Source organism: Chlamydomonas reinhardtii, chromosome 1 (genome assembly GCF_000002595.2).
Source record: "Chlamydomonas reinhardtii strain CC-503 cw92 mt+ chromosome 1, whole genome shotgun sequence".
NCBI classification, from domain to species: Eukaryota; Viridiplantae; Chlorophyta; class Chlorophyceae; order Chlamydomonadales; family Chlamydomonadaceae; genus Chlamydomonas; species Chlamydomonas reinhardtii.
This window is the reverse complement of record NC_057004.1, coordinates 3,858,734-3,877,248: the sequence shown is the minus strand read 5'-3', so window position 1 is coordinate 3,877,248 and position 18,515 is coordinate 3,858,734. Positions and strand designations below refer to the sequence as shown.

Sequence of the window (18,515 nt, the reverse complement as noted above, 5' to 3'; positions counted from 1 at the left end):
CTTAAACTCACTCCGGCGCTTCCAGCGCGACGCTTGTTTCCGACCACTGGAATCGCCTAACACCATGCATAGCCTAAAACTGCGCACTGGGCGCAGCGCGACTGCTGCAAGGCGCACATCAAATGCTTTGCGGCCTGTCCTCGCTTGTCCCACAAGCTTGACGACTATACGGGGAATGGAGGAGCACTGCATGGCCATTACCAGAGCCGTGTACACAAGCGCTGAGAACCTGCCTGGTGAGATGCTGTTTGCGCGAGGTACAACTAAGAAGCGCTGAGGCCGACTTGCCGTTGTCGTTTGAACGGTCCAACGCGCCATCTGCCTGCGCCACCCAACCCGCGCCACCCATCGCGTGCTGGCGGGCAATTTGTAGCAGCTCACTTGCTTCCCCTGCTCCGTAGAGCCCCTGTGGAAGGAGAACCAGCTCCGCTGGGCACGACCCAGCACAGTGCCGCGTGTGGACGCACCTGCCGATGCCCCGCCCGTTGTCATCCTGCCAGGCTTCGGGAACGGTGAGGCAAGGGCGTGGGGTCATGATTCAAGCTGATACCCGGGTTGCCATGTCGAACGCCGTTATGCAACTGTGTAACTTGCGCCCGATGGTACCGTACACCCGCATCAGCACCGGCCGCTCCCGCGCATCGTGTGCACATGCCCTCGCCTGCGCAGCCACGACTGACTACACCGCGCCCTTCGGCAATGAGGAGGCGGCCATAGCCACCCGCCTGGCGGTGAGTGCCTGTGGGGCGGTGATGCTGTGGTCGGTTGCAGCCGCGGGAAGCTTGCGACCAGCGGGACCATCAGGTGTACGGATGACCCGGCCGCGCTAGTGACCGCGCACCGCACACAGCCGCCACCGCGCAACCGCCATGGCCCCCGACGCCCGCCGCGCAGGTCCGCGGCTGGCGGCCTTTCGTTGTGCCGGTCGAGCGCAAAGATTGGTTCAAGGTGGCTCGCGCCATCTTCACGCGCAAGTTTTGGTCGTCGCAGCTCACCACGGAGCCGGGCTACACCTGGTGCGTGGCGTGCAGGGCGCGTGGGAGTGCGTGTGCTAGGCTGAGTGCGTGGGGCTGGAAGGGCGAGAACAAGCGGGCAGGGTCAGGCAAGGAACCGGCAATCCATGCAAGTCCGCATGGCAGATCCATAATTGCGTGTTGCCCCCACCTGCTTGGGACAGGTACCTGGAGCGTGTGGCGGACACGGTGGAGCAAGCGCTGCGGGAGACGGGCGCGGCGCAGGTGCGGGCTGGCCAGGGTTTTCAAAGGAGTTTATGGCAGAAGCCACACCCCGCCCGCCACGGCAAATGCCTCGGTGAACACCTGCCATCGTGTGCCGCGGCGTTTGGCCTCTGTGACCGGGAGCCTCGCCTTCTCTCCTTTTTTGAACGTTCATGTCGCAGGTGGTGCTGGTGGGCCACTCCGCGGGCGGCTGGCTGGGCCGCGCCTACCTGGCGGACCCGCGCTACCAGCACCAGGATGGCGCAGGCGGTGACGACGCCGCCACCTCCGCCGCAGCGTCCAACTCCGCATCGGCCGCCGCCGCCACCTCGCGGCCGCCGCCAGGCACGCAAGGTAGCCGGCCCAACCCGCGCGTGCGGGCGATGGTGACGCTGGGCACGCCGCAGCGGCCGCCGCCTGCGGAGAAGAAGCGGGACATGACAGGTGAGGAGACGCGTCAGGGCGGGGCATCAGGGTGCGGGGGCCATGACGGTGATTTGCTCGTCTGCCTGCAAAGCTGCCTGGGTTAACGGGCTCATTCTAGTCTAGCGAAGCGCATCCCAAGATAACCCATGCACCGCAGTCGAGACTGAATCACCGCTGATGCCTGACAGTCCGCCCCCACACCCCGACCACCACACCGTGCTTTGCCTCACACACGCAGGCGGCGCACAGGGCTGGGTGGACCGGTCCTACCCGGGCGCCCGCTTTGCTGAGGCGGGCGTGCGCTACGTGACGGTGTGCGGGCGCACGGTGCGGGGCCACCGGGAATTCCCGCGGCAACGCAAGGGGCCGCGTATCCCCGAGGAGTACGCCTACGACAGCTACACAGAGGTGGGTGCACTGGGGTCACGGCAGTCCTGGGGTCGCGGCACGGGGGTCATGGCACTACAACACAGAGGCAAGAGATAGGAGACGGTGGGCGCGTGGCGTGTTGTACGCCGGTTCCTCCTGCGCAGCCACTTCCTAGGCAGCGGCCATGAGCGTGCGGTGGCGTGCAGATGTGACACCTGTTTGTACTTACGCCAGACACAGTATATACGTGTTGCAACGCCGCTGACCTGCTCAGCACTGTGCCGGAATCTGACCGGCTATGTTTACAGGTGTGCGGCGACGGCGAGGGCATCGAGGGCGACTGTGTGGTGCCGCTGGGCAGCGCGCTGCTGCCGGGCGCGCGGCACGTGATCCTAGACGGCGTGTACCACTCCATGAGCCGCATCGGCACCTTCGACGAGGAGTCGGGTGAGTGCGGACCTCGCAGATGGGCTTGGGGGCTGGCGCGGGCGGGTTGGGGACGTGGAAACGGCCCAGGCGGCGCCGGGGTGTGTGCCATGTGTGTATGGCATGGGCCGCAAGCATAGGCGGCATGCGGCGTGGTGCCGGGCGCACGCATGTGTCTCGTGTGCGCCCCACCTGGGCACGCTTGCGTCGAGTGCAACGTGCACGGTAGTACGGTAACTGTGAGTGCTGATGTGCATGGATGCAGGTGTGGTGTGGTACGGCAGCGAGGATGTGTTGGACGCCTGGCTGGCGCCGTTGGTCGACGAGCTCCAGCAGGAGCCGGGGCCGGGCCGAGCGCGGTCAGGCAATGCGGAGGTGCTGGTGGCGCGCGCAGGCGCGGAGGGCCAGGAGCTTGTGGCGTGAAGTAGGAGCAGCAACAGGAGCAGGAGCGGAAGGGGGGTGTGCGGCGGCGGGACAGATGCAGTTAAACGGCTGGGGCGTGAGTGTACGAATGTGCTTGTCTGTGTTTTAGGAAGGAAATCCCCAGGAGAGGGCTTGAGAGAGGAAGGTTGCAATTCACAAGCAGTGTCTGAATGTTGCGTTTGGGCGATCTTGTTCACAGGGTTCGCAGTTGTCGGATGAGCTTCATGGGCGGTCGTAACTTACATTACGAACGGTGTTTTGCAATTTTGTTGTTTGATGATTTTGAGGGCGCAAGAGGTCAGGGACGCGTCCGGACGTACTGGCTGGTACGTGTGGTAAGGGCGCGCTGAAAGCGTGGCACAAGAGACAGAGTGTGAAGTAGTAAGAGAGTCTTGAATGCAGGAGAGGGCAAACCGAAGGAGTAGTCGTACACTCGTACTTGCAAGCTGTGAGGGGAGGCATGGCATATGTTATGGACGGCTCCTGGCAGCGGGGCCTCGTGAGGTAAGGCACAATTACCTCTTCGTAAACAGTAATTCGCAAGTCATAGCAAAGAGATGACATAACCGAGACCGGACGCAAGCGCAGTCCCAGCCATCACTCAGCCGCCCGGGACTATGAGTTCCAGGAGTCTGGTGTCACACTGTTCTACAGTATTATACTGGAGCCGCCCATAGAGCCTCACATATTGCGGAATCACACGGCCGCAGCTGATCCGCTGGTCCTGCTCCCGTTATTCAATGACAGATCACAAAATGGACGCTCCTCCTGCCGTCCTGCGCCCCCCGGAACACACGAAATCCTGCAATCCCAGCCTCCCACACATACGCAGTGCCGCGCCGCGGCCTGGCGCACACCAACTCCAACAAATGTACTCACTACCGCAACACAACAACCCCTGATGTTTTCCCCCACACCACGCGCGCTCATTTCCCACACATCCACGCTCACTCGTTACACCCGCACAGCTTCACAGTTTCCACCAGCCCCTCGCGGGTTAGGATCTCTTCTCAGCCCCACTCGTCACAACAGCTCACGCCCGCATCGCCACGATCTCCAGCTGCGAGCTGCACGCCAGGGCGTCCGAGCACCCCGGCTGCGGCGCCGCAACGCGCCAGTGCCGCACCTCCAGCCCCGCGGCCCGCAGAGAGCTCAGCACCGCGGCGGGGTTGACGTCGGGCAGCAGCGGCACCTGCACACACAGGCGGCCGCCGGGCGCCAGCGCCGGCAGCAGCGAGGTCACCGCAGCGGGCGTCCACCAGCTGGCGCGTTGGAGGTCGGTCATGTGGGAGCCTGCCGCACGTCGTTGACGCCAGGGGCAAGGCAAGGGTAACCTCAGGAAGCTGTGGAAGCGTGCATGTGAATGAGGACGAGGACGGTGCGTCACGTTGTTGCGCATCCCCCTCTCACTTCCCCCCAATGACCACCTCACCGTCCAGCATGACGACCTGGAAGCCCTCCGACGGCGCCGACTGCTGCGCGGCGGTCAGGCAGCCCGGCCCCAGCGGCTCGCCGGCAAAGGGCGCGGCGCGCAGGCCGCGTTTCCGCGGTGCCTCCACGCCACTGTCCACCGCCCACACCTGCAGCCACACGGACACACGCCTGCATCAGCCTACTGCCACACAGGCTACCGCACATGTGCCCGCCTGGTGCCGCCAGGCCCAGGCCCCCAGCCCACATGCGGACAGCAGGCACAGCCCACCACCCCGCGGCCTCTCAGCCCCACCTCAGGCCTCGCAACACGGCCAGCCACGCACCTGCAGCCCCTGGCTGGCCAGCAGCTTGGTGAGCGCGCCAGCGCCGCAGAACACGTGCAGCACGGTGTCGCCCCACGCCGCCGCCTCGCACGTGGCCAGACCGCCTGCGGCGCGGCCCATGCGCGGAAACGAGACGGGCGCACAACGCAGCGCGCCGGCGGCCGACAACCAGTCCAGGTAGTCCAGACCAGGCGCGGGCGCGCCTGGCGGTTGCAGGGCATGACGGCAACGCGAAGTGTGGTGGCTAAGTAATCGCGGCAAACTGTAGCGGTAGGCTGGTGAGGGATTGACGCCGACGTGTAAGAAACACGTTGCACAGCTGCGTACATGAATTCGCATTCGGATTCCCATTCGCATTTAAAATTCGCATTCAAAATGAACGGTCCGTTCGCTCACCCTCAGCGCCGATTGCTTCCCCCGCGGCCAGGCGCACCGGCCAGCCCAGCGCCACGCCGGCCGCCTGGGGGCCCTTCTCGCCGGCCGTCGCCAGGCGCTCCGCAAGCTCCGACAGACCCGACACCGTGAAGGTGGCCACGGCGCCGGGGGGCGGCAGCACCACTGTGCCCGGCTTCTCGTTACCGCCACCTGCGGCAGGTTCGGAAGCTCCTCTTCGCGTACTGCATGCGGTAAACGTGCAATGGACAAGCAGGCGGAAACCCAAGCAGGCAATTGAAGCAGCACATGCACCTGACAGGCTGTCTGTCCGCAGACAAGTGCATGACCTACCCGCGACCAGGCACGTGGCCGTGCCGCTGGCATTGCCGCACTCCACGTCCTCGAACGAGTCCCCGACCATGAGCAGGTCAGCGGGGTCCAGCCCCCAGGTCTGCAACAGCGGCGTGGTGAAAGTGGTGGCAGCGAGGCCACCGCGCACGCGCAATCGGCGCCTCAGAACGATCACGCCCAGATCAGGTTCCCGGAAGGCCATGTAGTAGGGGAGTCCTTGACTCCCATGCAACGAAGCCCGAAACGTAGGCTGTGCTCAGGCCCCCCTGGCCGGCTGGTCCATGATAAGCTTCACCCCCCACATAGCATCAGCACCGCCGTGCACTGCCCCGTGGCCGTCATCCACAGCCTGCAGGTAATGTCGTTGGCGACGCTGCCTGCCTACCTTGGCTACGTGCGTAAGGAGGCGGCGGTCAGGCTTGACGAAGTCGAATTCGCGCGTGAGCACTTGGCTGAACAGACCCGACCACTCCGGACCAATCAGGTTGAAGAATGCTGACACCGAGTGTGGCGTGTTGCGAGTCACCAACGCCACCGGCACCTTGTCAGGTTCAGAATCAGGTTCAGAGTCAGGGTCAGGTTCAGAGTCAGATTTAGACCTCTGAAATGTTTGGGTTTGGTTGGTAGCATGGGCTTTGGGGCTTTAGCCTGGGCCCCTGCTGGGGCTAATAGATCCCTACAGCTGCCAAAGCAGCCCAACGAATGCTCCAAAACTCTGCGCCACGACCCCCAGACCGCCGTAATTAGTGCCGCATGTTGCTCACCTGGCGGTCCTTGAGCAGCTGCAGCAGCTGCATGAGCCCCGGCTTGGCACTTACGGCTTTGGCGGCATCCGCCTCGATGTCAAGGACTGCAGCACGGCAGCACAGCTACAGTTGACACGCTATTTGGCACGCACTGGGTAGTAGATGGGGCTAGGCGTACAAGTCAGGCCCCCGTTAGCGCCGCCATCGAGTATTGCAGGTCATGGGCACAAGCATACGGTATTCCGGCGACATACGATGCAATGGGTGAGCTGTCAACACTCACTGGTGTTCATGCTGCCCAGGATGCGCGAGTCCTCCTCCCACGACTCCATCACCGTAAACAGGTCGCCAATGGGTATGCCTGCGGGATGTGGGGACCACCGGCCTTGCGGGTTGGCATGAAGGCGCGGCGGCACGTGGTGGCAGCGCTCCCTGCCGTCCGCAGCCTGGCGCTCCAGCTAATAGATCTGTGACAGTGTGACTTACCAGTGCGTGCGCGCATGTCCGCGAAGTCGATGTGCGCCTCCGTCAGGGTGCCGTCCATATCTGAGCGTGACGGGCGAGGCAGCCGACGTGGGCGAGGAAGACGCGGGGAAAGGGTCAGGGCAAGTCGTCCGCCCGGTCGATGATACTACACGTAACAGCAGCATACACTAGAATGCGACCCAGCATAGTCGCCTGCGCTGCAAACAGCCGAGCGTGCCATGTGATACGCACCGAACACAATGGCGCGATAGAACAAAGGGCGCCCTGCATCAGTGGCCCTTGCTGATGGCTGAATCTCCACTGCTGTAGCCTTACACCGCAGGAGCGCAACACGCGCTGAGGTTCTGCTGCCACCGTTTGCCAACGGCCTCGCGCGTCTCTGCAAGATGGTTGATCCTAGCATCATTTATCGTTTAGTATTCAATAAAAACGTTCTGGGTCAATCAAGCTTGCACAGTTGCAGGAAAACGCTGCGTACGTTTGGTCGTTTCAGACCTGAGGGAGGCAGGCAGTGTCGTAAGATCGCATGGCTGTTTGTGTGCCCAGCGATTATTGCAGCGTCAGAAAGAAGCGTTGGCCGGCAGCCGGGGAGATGGCTGGCACGCTACACGCTGCCCCTGCCCCTGCCCTCTGCCCAGTCCCCCGGAAACCAAACAGCTGCGCTGCGCCTGCGCCTAGATGGGGTCATGGGGATGTCCGCGACAGCCCGCGCGGCAGCCTCCAGCGTGGCGTTCACCGCGGGAGTGTTAGCGGCATTGAACGCCTGCACCGCTGCGTTGCTGGCGTTTTGCACCGCGGCCAGCTCGCCGCTGCGCTTCGCCGGCTGGAACTTAAACTTTATAGTCCCGGTGGTCTTATACTGCTCACCGCCCTCGCGGGCAAGTGCATTGTTGAGTCCGTTGAGGTTGTGGTCCCAGGACAGACCCGAGGGGCCGCCGCTACCTAGGAATACGTCGCCGTGCGAGAGCCTGAGGTGTTGCACCATCTTTGATAAAGGAAGATATTTAGTTGCCGCAAAAGTTAGCGCTCTTCAAGTTACAGTCTCGATTCCCCCCAGTGACCATCGTGTGGACCTTGCATGTCGTTCTCTCTCTCTATCCTGCCCGGCATTATTCTCTCAGGTCTTCGAGGCCAGGGCATGCTCCGTTCGGGTGCCTGTTTGGACTACAGGCAATCTGGCAATCTCCAGCTGCCGCCACAGCACACACCCTACGCGAACGCCGTGCAGTACGCGTCTCCCGCGCCATCCCGACGTAACCCCAAACGTGTTGCCTGAGGGGTGCACCCAGGGTTGTCAATTTGCATCGCCACCCACCACTCCGCTTTCTCGCCACCACATACTCCACGACGGATCCAAACAAACACTTTGTACACAGACAACACACATTGGAACCACAGTGCATCCACGCCACCAGCTCGCCACGCCGATTTGCCCCATCCTCTGGTATCACGTTCGACAGTACGCCCCCGTCAAGGAGATGAACTCAGGGCACTCCTGCGTCTTCGGCCCTGCCGGGCCAACTCCAGGTCAACGAGAAGAGGGCAACGCTCTCAGAGTCTGGGGGCCACAGGCAGCGCCCACCCACGTGACGGCCAGCAGCGCACCTTGAAGCCGACCGTTCTCCCCCTCTTTTGAGCGCACAAAATTGCCATATCTCATCCCTCACGTTCCTTTATCTGAAGCACGTTCCTGACTTGCTCTCTCTCGCTGTCCGGCGTCGCCACACTCACGTCCCTGCGCCCGCTCCGTGGCTACACGATCGCCGCGCCGCCATGTCCCGCGATTAGAGTTGCCTTAGCTTAGCCGCGGCCGTCCGGGCCATTCTTACCCTTCAGAGCCGCGTCTCCGAAACCTTGCACATCCCCAAACGCCATGCATTATGATCAGGCACACACCACGAACCACTCACAGCAAACCAAGAACCACGAAACACGGACGCCACATAGTACATGCTCCTCGCGCCCACTGGGCAACACGCCAACGGTCAGCAAATGCGTGCACCAGGCCTTCCGCGTAGCGACCCAGTGCACTTTGCCCGTGTTCCCGTGTACAACCCTCTCTCCCCGCGCTGCCTGGTTGGCAGCTGGTCTTACTGATGCCGGTCCTGATGCTCTTCTCTCAGGTCAAGTCAAACACGGAAACCCTCACCGTCCCAGCACGGCCATAGGGAGGCGTAGCCATCAAAGGGCCAGCCGAGTTCCGTCTAAGTCCAACGCCCAATCCAGCGGCTAGCGGAGTTGCGCCACACCTCATGCGCGCGCATGGTGCGCTGTAAGGCAAGGAGCAACAAGATCGCACGCCAGTTCATATGGGTCCCCAGCTGCATGCGGTGGTAATGTTAATCCCGGTTGTCGTAAATCATACACGTGCACGCTTTCCTGTTGTTACTGGCGCATACGAACAAATCGCGCCCACAGCCATCCAAACAACCACCACGTTGCCAAACGCGGCAACCAACAACACATGTTGCCCCGGCCCCACCGTATTGTCGGTGCACGACCATCAACGTGGGAGCGCGCGTCAAGCACTCCTGCACGGCCTTTGGCACAACCCACCATTCAGGCCTCACCAGTTTAGTCCACATGCACATCCCGTAACCTACAACGCGCGCTCAGTTGCTCTGCCTTGACCAGCACCCATTCAGGGGCATGTCGCGGAGGACAACCGCTGTGCATTTGGGAAGCCGTGCCGCTGCCCGCAGGACGCCGCACGCTCCGTACTATCGCTGCCGGCCATGTAGCCCGCCACAGCGTGCTACTGGTGATGCTGCTGCTGCTGCCGCCTCGGAGCCGGCTGCGTGGCGCCCGACTTGGCAACCTTCATATACCGGACACCGCAGGCGTTGCAGAGCGTCTTGGGGCCGTGCGGGCCCGCGCGCCAAACGGGCGTGGTCTGCGTGCCGCACTGGGTGCAGCAGTGGCCGTTCGGGTTGGGTGCAGGCGCCTTCGGCGGGTTGCCATTGGGCGAGGCGCGCTTGCGCGGCTTCGGCACCGACGGCACAGGGCGCTTGGCTGCGGGGTCAGAAGGCACGGCAATGCTGGGTTAGGTATCCGCAAAGAGACATGCTGTTGACAAGGCATACCAATCGGGCGCCCTTCCTGGCACAGCATGCCATGCTGTGCAACAAGGCAACCAACCGTACAGGTGTCAAAATAACATTCGCTCACCCTCGGGGAAGGCCATGCCAGGAGCCATGAAAGTGCCGGGCACCAGGCCAGGGATCATGCCAGGCGGTACCGGCCCCACGCCCTGCACCGGCGGCACCGGCACTGAAACGCCGGTAGGCGGCACGGCCACCTTGCTCTTGCTGCCCCTGCCGGCGGCGGATGCCACCGCCTGCGGCGCGAGCATGCCGGCGGCCAACGCGGAGCCTCCGCGCGCAGCAGCAGCCGGGTCAAAGAATGGGCCGGCGCCAAACTGCGCGTTGGGCGTGGATGCCGAAATGGAGCTGGCGTTGGGGCTGACCACCGAGTCTGCGCCGGCGTGCCCCATGGGCTGAACCGTCACCTCGACGCCCTCAAGGAAGTTGTTCATGTTGCTGGGCACGCTGCGTACCACCTTCATGCCGCCGGCACCCGGCTGCTGCCAGCCGCCGAAGCCGCTGCTGCCGCCCACCTTGGCGCGCTTAGGGCTTTGCAAGTTTACGCCCGCGGGGGCCACGGCGGCGGGCCCGGCAGGCTGGCGCGTCTTGCCCTTTCCCTGCTGCAGAAGCGGGCTGGGCGAGGTGATAATCTTACGCTTCACGGTCACCGTGACGCCGTTGTTGGTAGTCGTGGTGGTGGTGGTCGTGGTGGCCACCGCGGCAGCAGCGCCCGCGTCCACGCCGGCCGCGGCGCCAGCGCCCTTGAACTGCATCATGCCAGACGTCATGGGGCGCACCGCGGCGGCGTTGGCCGCCGCTGCCGCGCTCGCGGTCAGCGAGCTATCGGCCATGGTGTTGAGGCCGCCGAGGAAGGACGCGCACTTGAAGGGCCGCAGCGGCACTGGGTCCTCCGGCAGCTCCAGCAGCTCCAGCTCGCTGACGCTGGGTGGCAGCTGCGGCGCCAATAGCTCGCCCTCGTGCAGCCACTGCTGCCGCCGCAGGTGCGTCTCGTTCAGGCTGGCGCTGCGGCCGCGCGAGCCGAACGCAAGGCCGCCGCCGCTGCAGCTAGCGCCCATGAGCGCGCCGTCGCCGTAGCCCAGGCTGAAGTCTATCGGCAGCGTGTCGGTGGCCACGCAGCTGAATGAGCGGTACATGGCCGCGCGGCTGCCGGCCGCGTCAGCGGCGGGAGCGGGGCCAGCCGGAGCGGGGCCGCTGGTAGCGCTGGTCATGGCAAAATTGTCTACGCTGAGCGCACGCGGCATGGCGGCCGCGGAGCTGCCGGCCGCGGCCGTTGCGGCCTGCGCCTGCTGCTCCTGCATGGCCTGCTCCTGCTGCTGCATCGCAATTGGCGCAGCCGCAGGAGGCTCGGGCTTGCCCGAGGACGGCTGGCTCTGCGTCAGCCGCGTCAAGCTGAGCCCGAAGCTGGGCATGCTAATGTGCTCCTCGTCCCGGCACGCCGCCAACCCTGGCAGTGGTGAAAGCGCACAGCAGTGTCAGATACAGAAACGTGCAGTAGAATCGAGGTGTACAGCCACGTGCTAGGCGAGCACGCGCAGATCGCTCACCAGCGGTGTTGTCCTCGGACGCCTCGCTGTGCGATGAGCCCTGCGCAAGGCCCTTTCCATGGCCTACACCCGAGCTCTCGCCGTCGCCGGCGGTGTGGCTCATATCGCAGTCGCTGCTTTCGTGCCCGTTGTTATGGTTGTGCTGATCCTGCGTGGCCTGGCGGTCGTGCGCGTTATGGCCGTGCTGGGGATCAGCGGCGGGCACATTCGGCGCTGGGGCTCGCGAGCGAGACGGCGCCGCGGCGTTCCTATCCAGAGGTGAGCACAGCAGCGGCGTATTAGATTGCCAGTATTAGCAAGAGAGCCAGGTACAACGACATGTACCAACAATTTAAAAGGCGCCATGTGCCTAAAGCAGTGAGCACGCTGGCCTCACCAGCTAGTGCCAAGCGGTGCCGGGTGGCGAGCCGCGGAGTCCGCAGTCGACTGCCGCCCGCAGACGGTGTGGCCGTAGTGATCAGCGGCGGCTACAAAAGCAAGCCAGAACACAGGCAATCATTAACATTCAAAATTTCGCGGACCATCAAAGAGGCTGCAGCCCGCCTCAGTAGACATACCTGACAAACTCAGTAGGATAACCCTCGACTCATCGGTTATCCATCTCCCCCTCGCCTCACCTATGTCATCCAGGCTGACACCGTCCATGAAGTCACCATCTCCGAAGCCTCCCGCGCCCAGCGCGCTCAGGCTGCTGCCATTCGAGTCTTTCGTCAGTGAGAACGACTTCCCTGCCGCGGACGCGTCCCCGACAGGCAGCGTGTCCCTGGAAACACCAACGGCGTAGGCAGTGTGGCACAAGTCAGTGCACGCCGGCAGAGCTACAAACGCTGACACAATGCCCCAGCACAAGCCAGGTGCCCAGGGCGCCGATTAGGGTGTTGCTTACCCTCCGCACTCGTAGGACTGAACCTGAAGCTCGAGCTCCCCAGCCAAGCACGGCACGTTGCTCACAAAGAGGTCGCCAAACAACCCGCCCTCGCCCTCGTCGAACATCGCCATGTGCTGTGTGGTCGCCATAACTGCGTTGGAAGAGCGAGCTGAAGCCTGCACAGCAGAACCAAAGCGCAACCCAGGCCAGGTTCGTCAGTCCCAGCAACAAGATTCCGCGAGCGCTGCGCGGTGAGTGGCATAGAGGCTGGGAAGACGCAGCGGTTGCGCCGGGGCTGGGCTTGCATACGCGACAACCGCTCGCGCTAAGCTCAATGTGCGCTGGCAGGCGTTCCCCAGGGCGCGCGACCCTAGACAGCATCGTAGCTTGCATGCAACTCCATTCTATACAGCCTTGCGCGGCTCCAAGGCCCGCAGCGGCCCGGCGAGCGCTGGGCGGCGACACATACCTGCGACCTGGTCGTCCGATACTGGGTGCCGCGCAGCCTGCTAGGCGTCGTCCAACATGATAACCGAAAAGCTGCTAGTTGGTCAGCACCGCAAAACAAGCGGTGTGCGCGTTGGTGCCCTGAAAGTCCTCCACGTGCCCCTCGCAAAGCTTCTCGACTTGCTGGAAAATGAAAGGCCCGGCAGAATGCCTATCAACAACGCTACTCTGTATTAACTACAAAACCGACCAAGTTGCGTCACCGTGTCAGGAAGGAAAGGCCGATACGGCATGAAGCACGCAATCGTGTGCACCCGTCCCTTGAAGGCATGAGCTAAACCCATCTCACCACCTCCACAGCCTATAACAAGAATGCAATCATCCATACGCCATGCCCAGCTGGCTTGCGGCGGGAGGACAGTCAGCCGTGACCGAAACTCGGAAGTGCTCGGCGCCCGAAATGACACGATTACACATTGACCGCCCACCGCGCAGCACGGTTTATGCAAGCATGGAGCAAAGGTTCACAAGCCACCAGATGCTTGCGCATAAACAAAAGCGAAGCCCTACTCTCCGACGGGTTAAACCTCTTGCACCTGCAGAGCAAAACACGCCGAGACCTGGTGAAGTAAGAGCTGAGCTATCCACAGCAGCAGAATTATTCGGCGGCAGGAGCGGCAAAAAGCGACCGTCGAAAAAAGGCGCGGGAGGCCAAAGCGCTGCTGTTTAACAGCGCAATCTGAGGTTGCAGAAGAATACGCCAGTTCACGTATCACACAATCTAGGGCAATTTATCCTTCGCGGCACTTGGGTCCCTGGCCATTCTCTTGACCCCACATGCGTAGGGCCGGGTTTGCTGGGAGCAGTGTTGAATTGCTTCGCGTCAAGTTTGGTGCTTACACTAGGTTACTGGGATTTGATAAGGTCTGCCCACTTTTTCGTGGACGGGCTGCGCAAGTTTTTGGGCTGAGCCCCCCGAGCTTCAGGGGGGGTCAGGCCTCAGGAATAGTGGCTTCAAAGGAAAGCGTGGAGCGCCAGGGGAGGGGGGAGGCGGATTAGGGGAGGTGACGACCAGGGAAGTGTGAAGAATGAAAAGCAAAGAATTAGCGGCGGCCTGCGGCGGCCTCCCTGGGCTTGGACGTGCCGCCGCCCCCGCGGCCGCCCCAGGCCTGTCCGCGCCGCCGCCACCGCGGCCGCCAATCCTACAGATCGCTGCCCGGAACGCTGTGGACTTTCGCCGCACTCCCATGACACCTACGGTAATTACCTCGCTTTATTACGACCACTAGCCCGCAAACCGTGGAGCCAGCCAGATGGCGCGTCTGTGCCCGCAGATACCGGTACCCAAGAAGCACACTGTTACTGCCCCTAGCCTTCCATCGTTGGCCTACTTTTCCCATGCGAGGGTAAGCACATACCTTGTTTCTCCTCGCCGGCTCGCAACACATCATAGTGGGTACCGTATGTCACTATGCCGCTCCCCAACACACTCCGTGCACCGCCAACCCGCCATTAATGCGTTTTGCGCACTCTGTTCACTCCACCGCCAACATCTCCCCTCGGTCACACTCCGCGTCCATCACAATCTACGCACTTTGATGCCTTACGTCTGCTCCGCAATGCGCACGGCCACGCGCTATGCTGCAACACCCTGCCAGCTGCGCTTCCAAATCCGCTTAGCATAGCTGGCCACGGCGTGCCGTCCCCACATCCAACTCCTGGTTCCATGCCATATGCGCCATACCACTAACCAGCGTCCCCTGCTACACCAGTATGCGCTAATCGTGAGGGCGTGGCGAGCAGCAGGCAGGGCATCCGAGAGCGGCTGACGCTATACCTTAACCAGGAGCGCCCTGGTATAGTATGAGTTACGGTATGTAGCCCCCACCTCATGAGTGTGCATGACAGCACGTTTATTGTTAAATGGCGACATCAGCCGTGCTCCCGTGCAAACCGCACAATAACCCTGCATCTACATCTGCCATCATCGTCAAGGATATCATAGTAGGTAGCACAACCCATATTGTACACAACCTTGACCTTCTCTATATGGGTTCTCATGGTAGAAAAGCGTTCCCCGGTCACGGGAAAAGGGGCTGAGCCCCTCCACAGTCTGAGGCCGAACAACCTCATCGCCCGGACATAGCCGGGGTCGGTTTCCACAGGCACATAGCCAAACCCGGTGCCTAGCATTTGCGATGCCACAGCAGAGCCAGACGCAGCACAGTTGTCTACAGCCGCACTACTTGTCATGCTACACATGCCCTGCCAGCCCCACCGCGGACCGCTACCTAGACACCAGCCGGCTCCTCAGCCTGCACGCTTGTGCCGCTTCTTGGGCGGCGCTGCGCTCTCCTCCTATTTTTCTACAATAGGGAATAGCAAGTAAAAGTAGGAGTAGGTAGCACATTTAACGTTTCTTCATCCTGTTGGTGTTGCCCTTCATAGCCGCCGATATCTTGGCCTTGTGGGCGGCGGTGTGCTTCTTGCCCTTCATAGCCGCCGATATCTTGGCCTTGTGGGCGGCGGTGTGCTTCTTGCCCTTCCGGGCCGCCGACATCTTGGCCTTGTGAGCCACGCGATGCTTGTTGGGCGAGGAGCCGGTCGCCGCGTCCATCGAATACGCGGCCTCGTACTCGTACGCCATCTCCTCCTCACCCTTCATCTTCAGGTGGATGCGGCCCGTCTTGCCCGTGCCGCCCACCTTCATCACGTAGCGCAGCTTGTAGCCGGCCATCCCGCCGCGGGAGCCGTCGCCGTGGGGAGCGTGGAAGCCGCCCGTCTTAGTAAAGATGGCGTACATCTTCACGAGTGCGCACTGTGGGTGGGTGGGTGGGTGGGTGGGTGGGTGGGTGGGTGAGCGAGCGCAGCGACCCAGCGACCCAGCGAGCGCAGCGACCCAGCGACCCAGCGAGCGCAGCGACCCACCTTCTTGCCCTTCTGGCGCTTCTTCCTCTCCGCCTTGTTGATGGCGTCCCTGATAGCCTTGCGGATGGCCGCAAACGGCCCGCTGTCGTCCGCCGGCACGTCCGCATAAAACCGCGGATTGTTCTTGTTAGCGCGGCCCTTCCAGCTGGCGTCCTGAAGCCACGCCTTCACCGCCTTCGCGTTTAGGGCAGCCAGCTGGTGGCTGTAAGTGCGCAGAGACATGTTTGTAAAGTACAGCGTGACAGCCCCCGGGATTGGATTGACACCCAGTCAATTCGTTGTGTGTGTGTATAGAAAAGCGTAGGTAACACAAAACCGACCAAGTTGCGTCACCGTGTCAGGAAGGAAAGGCCGATACGGTATGAAGTGAGCGCGCAATCGCGTGCACCCGTCCCTTGAAGGCATGAGCTGAAACCATCCCATCACGTCCATTGCCAACACGATTATGAGTTCATCTACACACCAGGGGCAGTTAGCTCGCGGCGGAAGGACACGCCGCCGTGGCACGGGCTCGCATCTGCATACACCCAACGTGGTACCACGCCAGTTGCAGCGTGCGCTTAAGGAGCGTGATGCGCACGAGAAGCGCTCATGCGTGCGTACTGTTGAGGTGCGAAGGATGGGTGCATGTTATGATAGAATGCATGTGGCCGTAACTCAGGTGCGCGGTGAAGCAGTTGCATGAGGGAGAAATCCGGCGCGCTGTTTCCCTCACGTCACCCCAATTGCACGGAAAGCAGCTGCGCGAGGGTGCTCAGAACCAGAGTCGCATGACGCCACTGAGATGTGCAGCTCGCCTGCGCCGCGTGCCACCGGGTTGCCGTCGCCCGGGCCGTCGTCGACTGGCGAAGCCCCCATGCCGTATTCCGCTGCATTCCTGCCACCGGCTGCATCCACCACAGCACGGGCGTCGTTGGAAGCGCCAGCATCTGACACAGCCGCCGGCCGCGACCGCAGCTCCAGTCCGCCAGCAATGGAGAGCGGGGGCAGGTACCAGTCGAACGGCAAGCCCACTGGCGGCTGGATAAGCTGATTGCCCACCTCCTGCAAGCGTCACGGGAGGCGAAAGGCACAACAATAGCGGATATGAGCATGTCTTGAGCTCATAGAGTCATTTGCAAAGCAGCCACCTACCAACATGCTACAAGGAACGCAACTCCATCAGTCCTCACCTGGGCGTCCTCCGAGCCATCGGCCATGAGGTACTCGCCCCACTTGCGGTGCGTGTAGACGTTATACATCAGAGAGAATCCCATGATTAGGGTGACAATGATAGGCGCGACCGGCGTCTGCGCGTCATGGAACTTGATCCAGCCTGAGGCCGCCAAAAGCACGCAATGGTATGGACTCGGTCAGAGAGGGCTAACCGACACCCCGAGAACAGCACACGGCATGCTCCATTGACATACCACGGTGGCATGACATGAAGCAAGCTAAGCCAACCATAACCAGCGGATGGCCAGGAATTACCTGCCAGCGCCAGGTTGACAAAGAAGAAGGGGATCCCAGTGCTGAAAAGCCGGAACGCAATGCGCCACTCGTGCTCGCAGCGCCGAGCCCAGTGCACGGCAAAGGTGCGGACTGGCGCTGGCGGTCGGTCGCCAGGCCGGTAATTTGCCATGAACGCTTGGCAGCGGTGCATGAACTCAGCCTCCTCCTGCAGCCAGTGCGTGACGGCCATTACGGTAGCAGCGGGACGCGGAAGTATGCTGCAAGTGAACGAACGCGGGTGCTTTGGCGGCGCTCATCCGTGTGGAACGCAGCCCCGTGCAGGGCGCCCATCCCAGCGCTTCCGGCACGCCCAACCATCACGCGTCGGCTCCTACCTGCTCGTTGACATATGATTTGGCGGTGCGCAGAATGTTCGCCAGCATGAGCGAAGTCAGCACCACCGCGGCCACCTCCACCCCGACCTGCAGGTGTCGGCGTCGGGGCGTCAAGTGTTGGGGGGCAAGTGGTTCCCGGCGCGGGCACGCATGGCTGCGCCGTGTCGGGTTGTTGCGACAGTTGGGAGGTGCTCATCCAATGCGGGGCACACATAACGCCCAACCCCCAAAAAATCATGCGCGCCACGCAGCTTAGCTATACCACGCGCTGCTGAGCCCCCCTGCTGGCGTACATGGCATACCGTTATGCTGGTGGTCAACGCGAAGAGGGGCAGCAGCGCCTTGTTGTAATTCTCGCTGACCACAAACTGAAACTCGAGGAACCTTCAGTAATGGCAGAAAAAAGTTGTTGTCGAGGGACAAAGTGGGTTTGCATCGAAGCGTGCACATGTGGCATCCGGCACGCCAGGAGCTGTGTGGAACTGTGGATGCAGTGGCGTGTATGCGGAGCAACGATGCTGCCAAAACCTCCTCACCCCACAAGAGCAAAGCCAGCCAGGAGGGCGGACAGGCTGCTGACCGCCTTGAGCTGCTCCGTCTTCTCCATGACCTCCGTGCGGTTGCGGTCCACGAATCTGGGGCGGATACATTCGCAACCGCGGTTACGTGGCGTTTGTGACGCTGCAAAGCACCGCTGGAAGTGTTGTGTCACGCGGCAGCTTTGGTGCAAGCCTGCACTTCATGCCGCAGGCCCCCACCCACAAACAGGCCACACCTGAGCCACAGCGACCTGGCGTTCTCCACATGCGCTTGCTGGATCTGCGTGTGCAGGAACCGGCGCTCCTCCTGCCTGCCAGCACAGCAAAGGAGTCCACACAGCGGCAGGGTAGCAGGTTATCCTTGGGCTCCAGCAGGCCTGGAGAGGGATTCCGCTGCCAGGAGTGGTGCAAAGCTGGCGTATCAACCCCCGGAAGTGCCGGCTGGCGCTGGCACGCACATGAACTTTGCCTCCTCGTGCAGCAGTTGCCGCTCCAGCTCTCGGTGCGCAAGGTCCTCACCGCGCCAAGCCCGGTCCTCTAGGCGTACGGCTCTAGAAAAGGCAACATCGTAGCCTGAAATACATGCTTGAGCCGTAGAAAGAATGCGCTCCATTCACCTTGTCTTCTTCCAGTTCCGGGTGAGGGCCGCCTACTGACTGCAGGCCAAGGTTAGGTAGTGTTGC

At 62.3% G+C, this 18,515-nt stretch overlaps 5 protein-coding genes across 5 annotated transcripts; 1 reads left to right on the top strand and 4 right to left on the bottom strand.

Annotated features, from left to right (window-relative positions):
* The first annotated feature begins 6 nt into the window (after positions 1-6).
* CHLRE_01g025150v5 (uncharacterized protein) lies at positions 7-3,352 on the top strand. The gene is made up of 9 exons (XM_001689940.2): positions 7-236; positions 402-512; positions 670-731; positions 895-1,016; positions 1,178-1,238; positions 1,400-1,661; positions 1,882-2,051; positions 2,321-2,459; positions 2,704-3,352. Exons 1-9 carry the CDS (start codon positions 176-178, stop codon positions 2,859-2,861), a joined length of 1,146 nt encoding a protein of 381 aa, XP_001689992.2. The 5' UTR covers positions 7-175; the 3' UTR covers positions 2,862-3,352.
* A 2-nt stretch (positions 3,353-3,354) lies between these two features.
* CHLRE_01g025100v5 (uncharacterized protein) lies at positions 3,355-7,126 on the bottom strand. The gene is made up of 10 exons (XM_001689499.2): positions 6,808-7,126; positions 6,577-6,636; positions 6,374-6,451; positions 6,109-6,194; positions 5,730-5,885; positions 5,345-5,444; positions 5,015-5,203; positions 4,619-4,821; positions 4,294-4,441; positions 3,355-4,154 (listed from the first exon to the last, which is right to left on the bottom strand). Exons 2-10 carry the CDS (start codon positions 6,632-6,634, stop codon positions 3,895-3,897), a joined length of 1,278 nt encoding a protein of 425 aa, XP_001689551.1. The 5' UTR covers positions 6,635-6,636; positions 6,808-7,126; the 3' UTR covers positions 3,355-3,894.
* Positions 7,127-7,599: 473 nt separating this feature from the next.
* Positions 7,600-13,306, bottom strand: CHLRE_01g025050v5 (uncharacterized protein). Its single transcript, XM_043058539.1, has 7 exons — positions 12,562-13,306; positions 12,111-12,268; positions 11,842-11,987; positions 11,601-11,691; positions 11,225-11,472; positions 9,745-11,124; positions 7,600-9,588 (listed from the first exon to the last, which is right to left on the bottom strand). The coding sequence occupies exons 2-7, from the start codon at positions 12,221-12,223 to the stop codon at positions 9,332-9,334; spliced, it is 2,235 nt and encodes a 744-aa protein (XP_042928453.1). The 5' UTR covers positions 12,224-12,268; positions 12,562-13,306; the 3' UTR covers positions 7,600-9,331.
* A 428-nt stretch (positions 13,307-13,734) lies between these two features.
* Positions 13,735-15,716, bottom strand: CHLRE_01g025025v5 (uncharacterized protein). Its single transcript, XM_043058538.1, has 2 exons — positions 15,468-15,716; positions 13,735-15,357 (listed from the first exon to the last, which is right to left on the bottom strand). The coding sequence occupies exon 2, from the start codon at positions 15,340-15,342 to the stop codon at positions 14,950-14,952; it is 393 nt and encodes a 130-aa protein (XP_042928452.1). The 5' UTR covers positions 15,343-15,357; positions 15,468-15,716; the 3' UTR covers positions 13,735-14,949.
* A 108-nt stretch (positions 15,717-15,824) lies between these two features.
* CHLRE_01g025000v5 (uncharacterized protein) lies at positions 15,825-18,506 on the bottom strand. The gene is made up of 8 exons (XM_001689496.2): positions 18,291-18,506; positions 18,069-18,143; positions 17,830-17,928; positions 17,596-17,677; positions 17,294-17,380; positions 16,938-17,124; positions 16,640-16,782; positions 15,825-16,511 (listed from the first exon to the last, which is right to left on the bottom strand). The coding sequence occupies exons 1-8, from the start codon at positions 18,443-18,445 to the stop codon at positions 16,179-16,181; spliced, it is 1,161 nt and encodes a 386-aa protein (XP_001689548.1). The 5' UTR covers positions 18,446-18,506; the 3' UTR covers positions 15,825-16,178.
* Positions 18,507-18,515: the final 9 nt, after the last annotated feature.

Coding starts and splice junctions, on each gene's coding strand:
- CHLRE_01g025100v5 (XM_001689499.2), bottom strand. CDS start 6,634: ATGGACGGCACCCTGACGGAGGCGCACATCGACTTCGCGGACATGCGC. Junction 5,886..6,108: donor AGCTGCTCAAGGACCGCCAG/GTGAGCAACATG, acceptor GAACCTGACAAG/GTGCCGGTGGCGTTGGTGAC. Junction 4,442..4,618: donor TGGCCAGCCAGGGGCTGCAG/GTGCGTGGCTGG, acceptor GTGTGGCTGCAG/GTGTGGGCGGTGGACAGTGG.
- CHLRE_01g025150v5 (XM_001689940.2), top strand. CDS start 176: ATGGAGGAGCACTGCATGGCCATTACCAGAGCCGTGTACACAAGCGCT. Junction 732..894: donor CCATAGCCACCCGCCTGGCG/GTGAGTGCCTGT, acceptor CCCGCCGCGCAG/GTCCGCGGCTGGCGGCCTTT. Junction 2,052..2,320: donor CCTACGACAGCTACACAGAG/GTGGGTGCACTG, acceptor CTATGTTTACAG/GTGTGCGGCGACGGCGAGGG.
- CHLRE_01g025050v5 (XM_043058539.1), bottom strand. CDS start 12,223: ATGGCGATGTTCGACGAGGGCGAGGGCGGGTTGTTTGGCGACCTCTTT. Junction 11,988..12,110: donor CAGTCCTACGAGTGCGGAGG/GTAAGCAACACC, acceptor TGGTGTTTCCAG/GGACACGCTGCCTGTCGGGG. Junction 11,692..11,841: donor TGTCAGCCTGGATGACATAG/GTGAGGCGAGGG, acceptor TTGCTTTTGTAG/CCGCCGCTGATCACTACGGC.
- CHLRE_01g025000v5 (XM_001689496.2), bottom strand. CDS start 18,445: ATGGAGCGCATTCTTTCTACGGCTCAAGCATGTATTTCAGGCTACGAT. Junction 17,678..17,829: donor GCTGGCTTTGCTCTTGTGGG/GTGAGGAGGTTT, acceptor CCATTACTGAAG/GTTCCTCGAGTTTCAGTTTG. Junction 17,125..17,293: donor AATCATATGTCAACGAGCAG/GTAGGAGCCGAC, acceptor CACTGGCTGCAG/GAGGAGGCTGAGTTCATGCA.
- CHLRE_01g025025v5 (XM_043058538.1), bottom strand. CDS start 15,342: ATGTACGCCATCTTTACTAAGACGGGCGGCTTCCACGCTCCCCACGGC.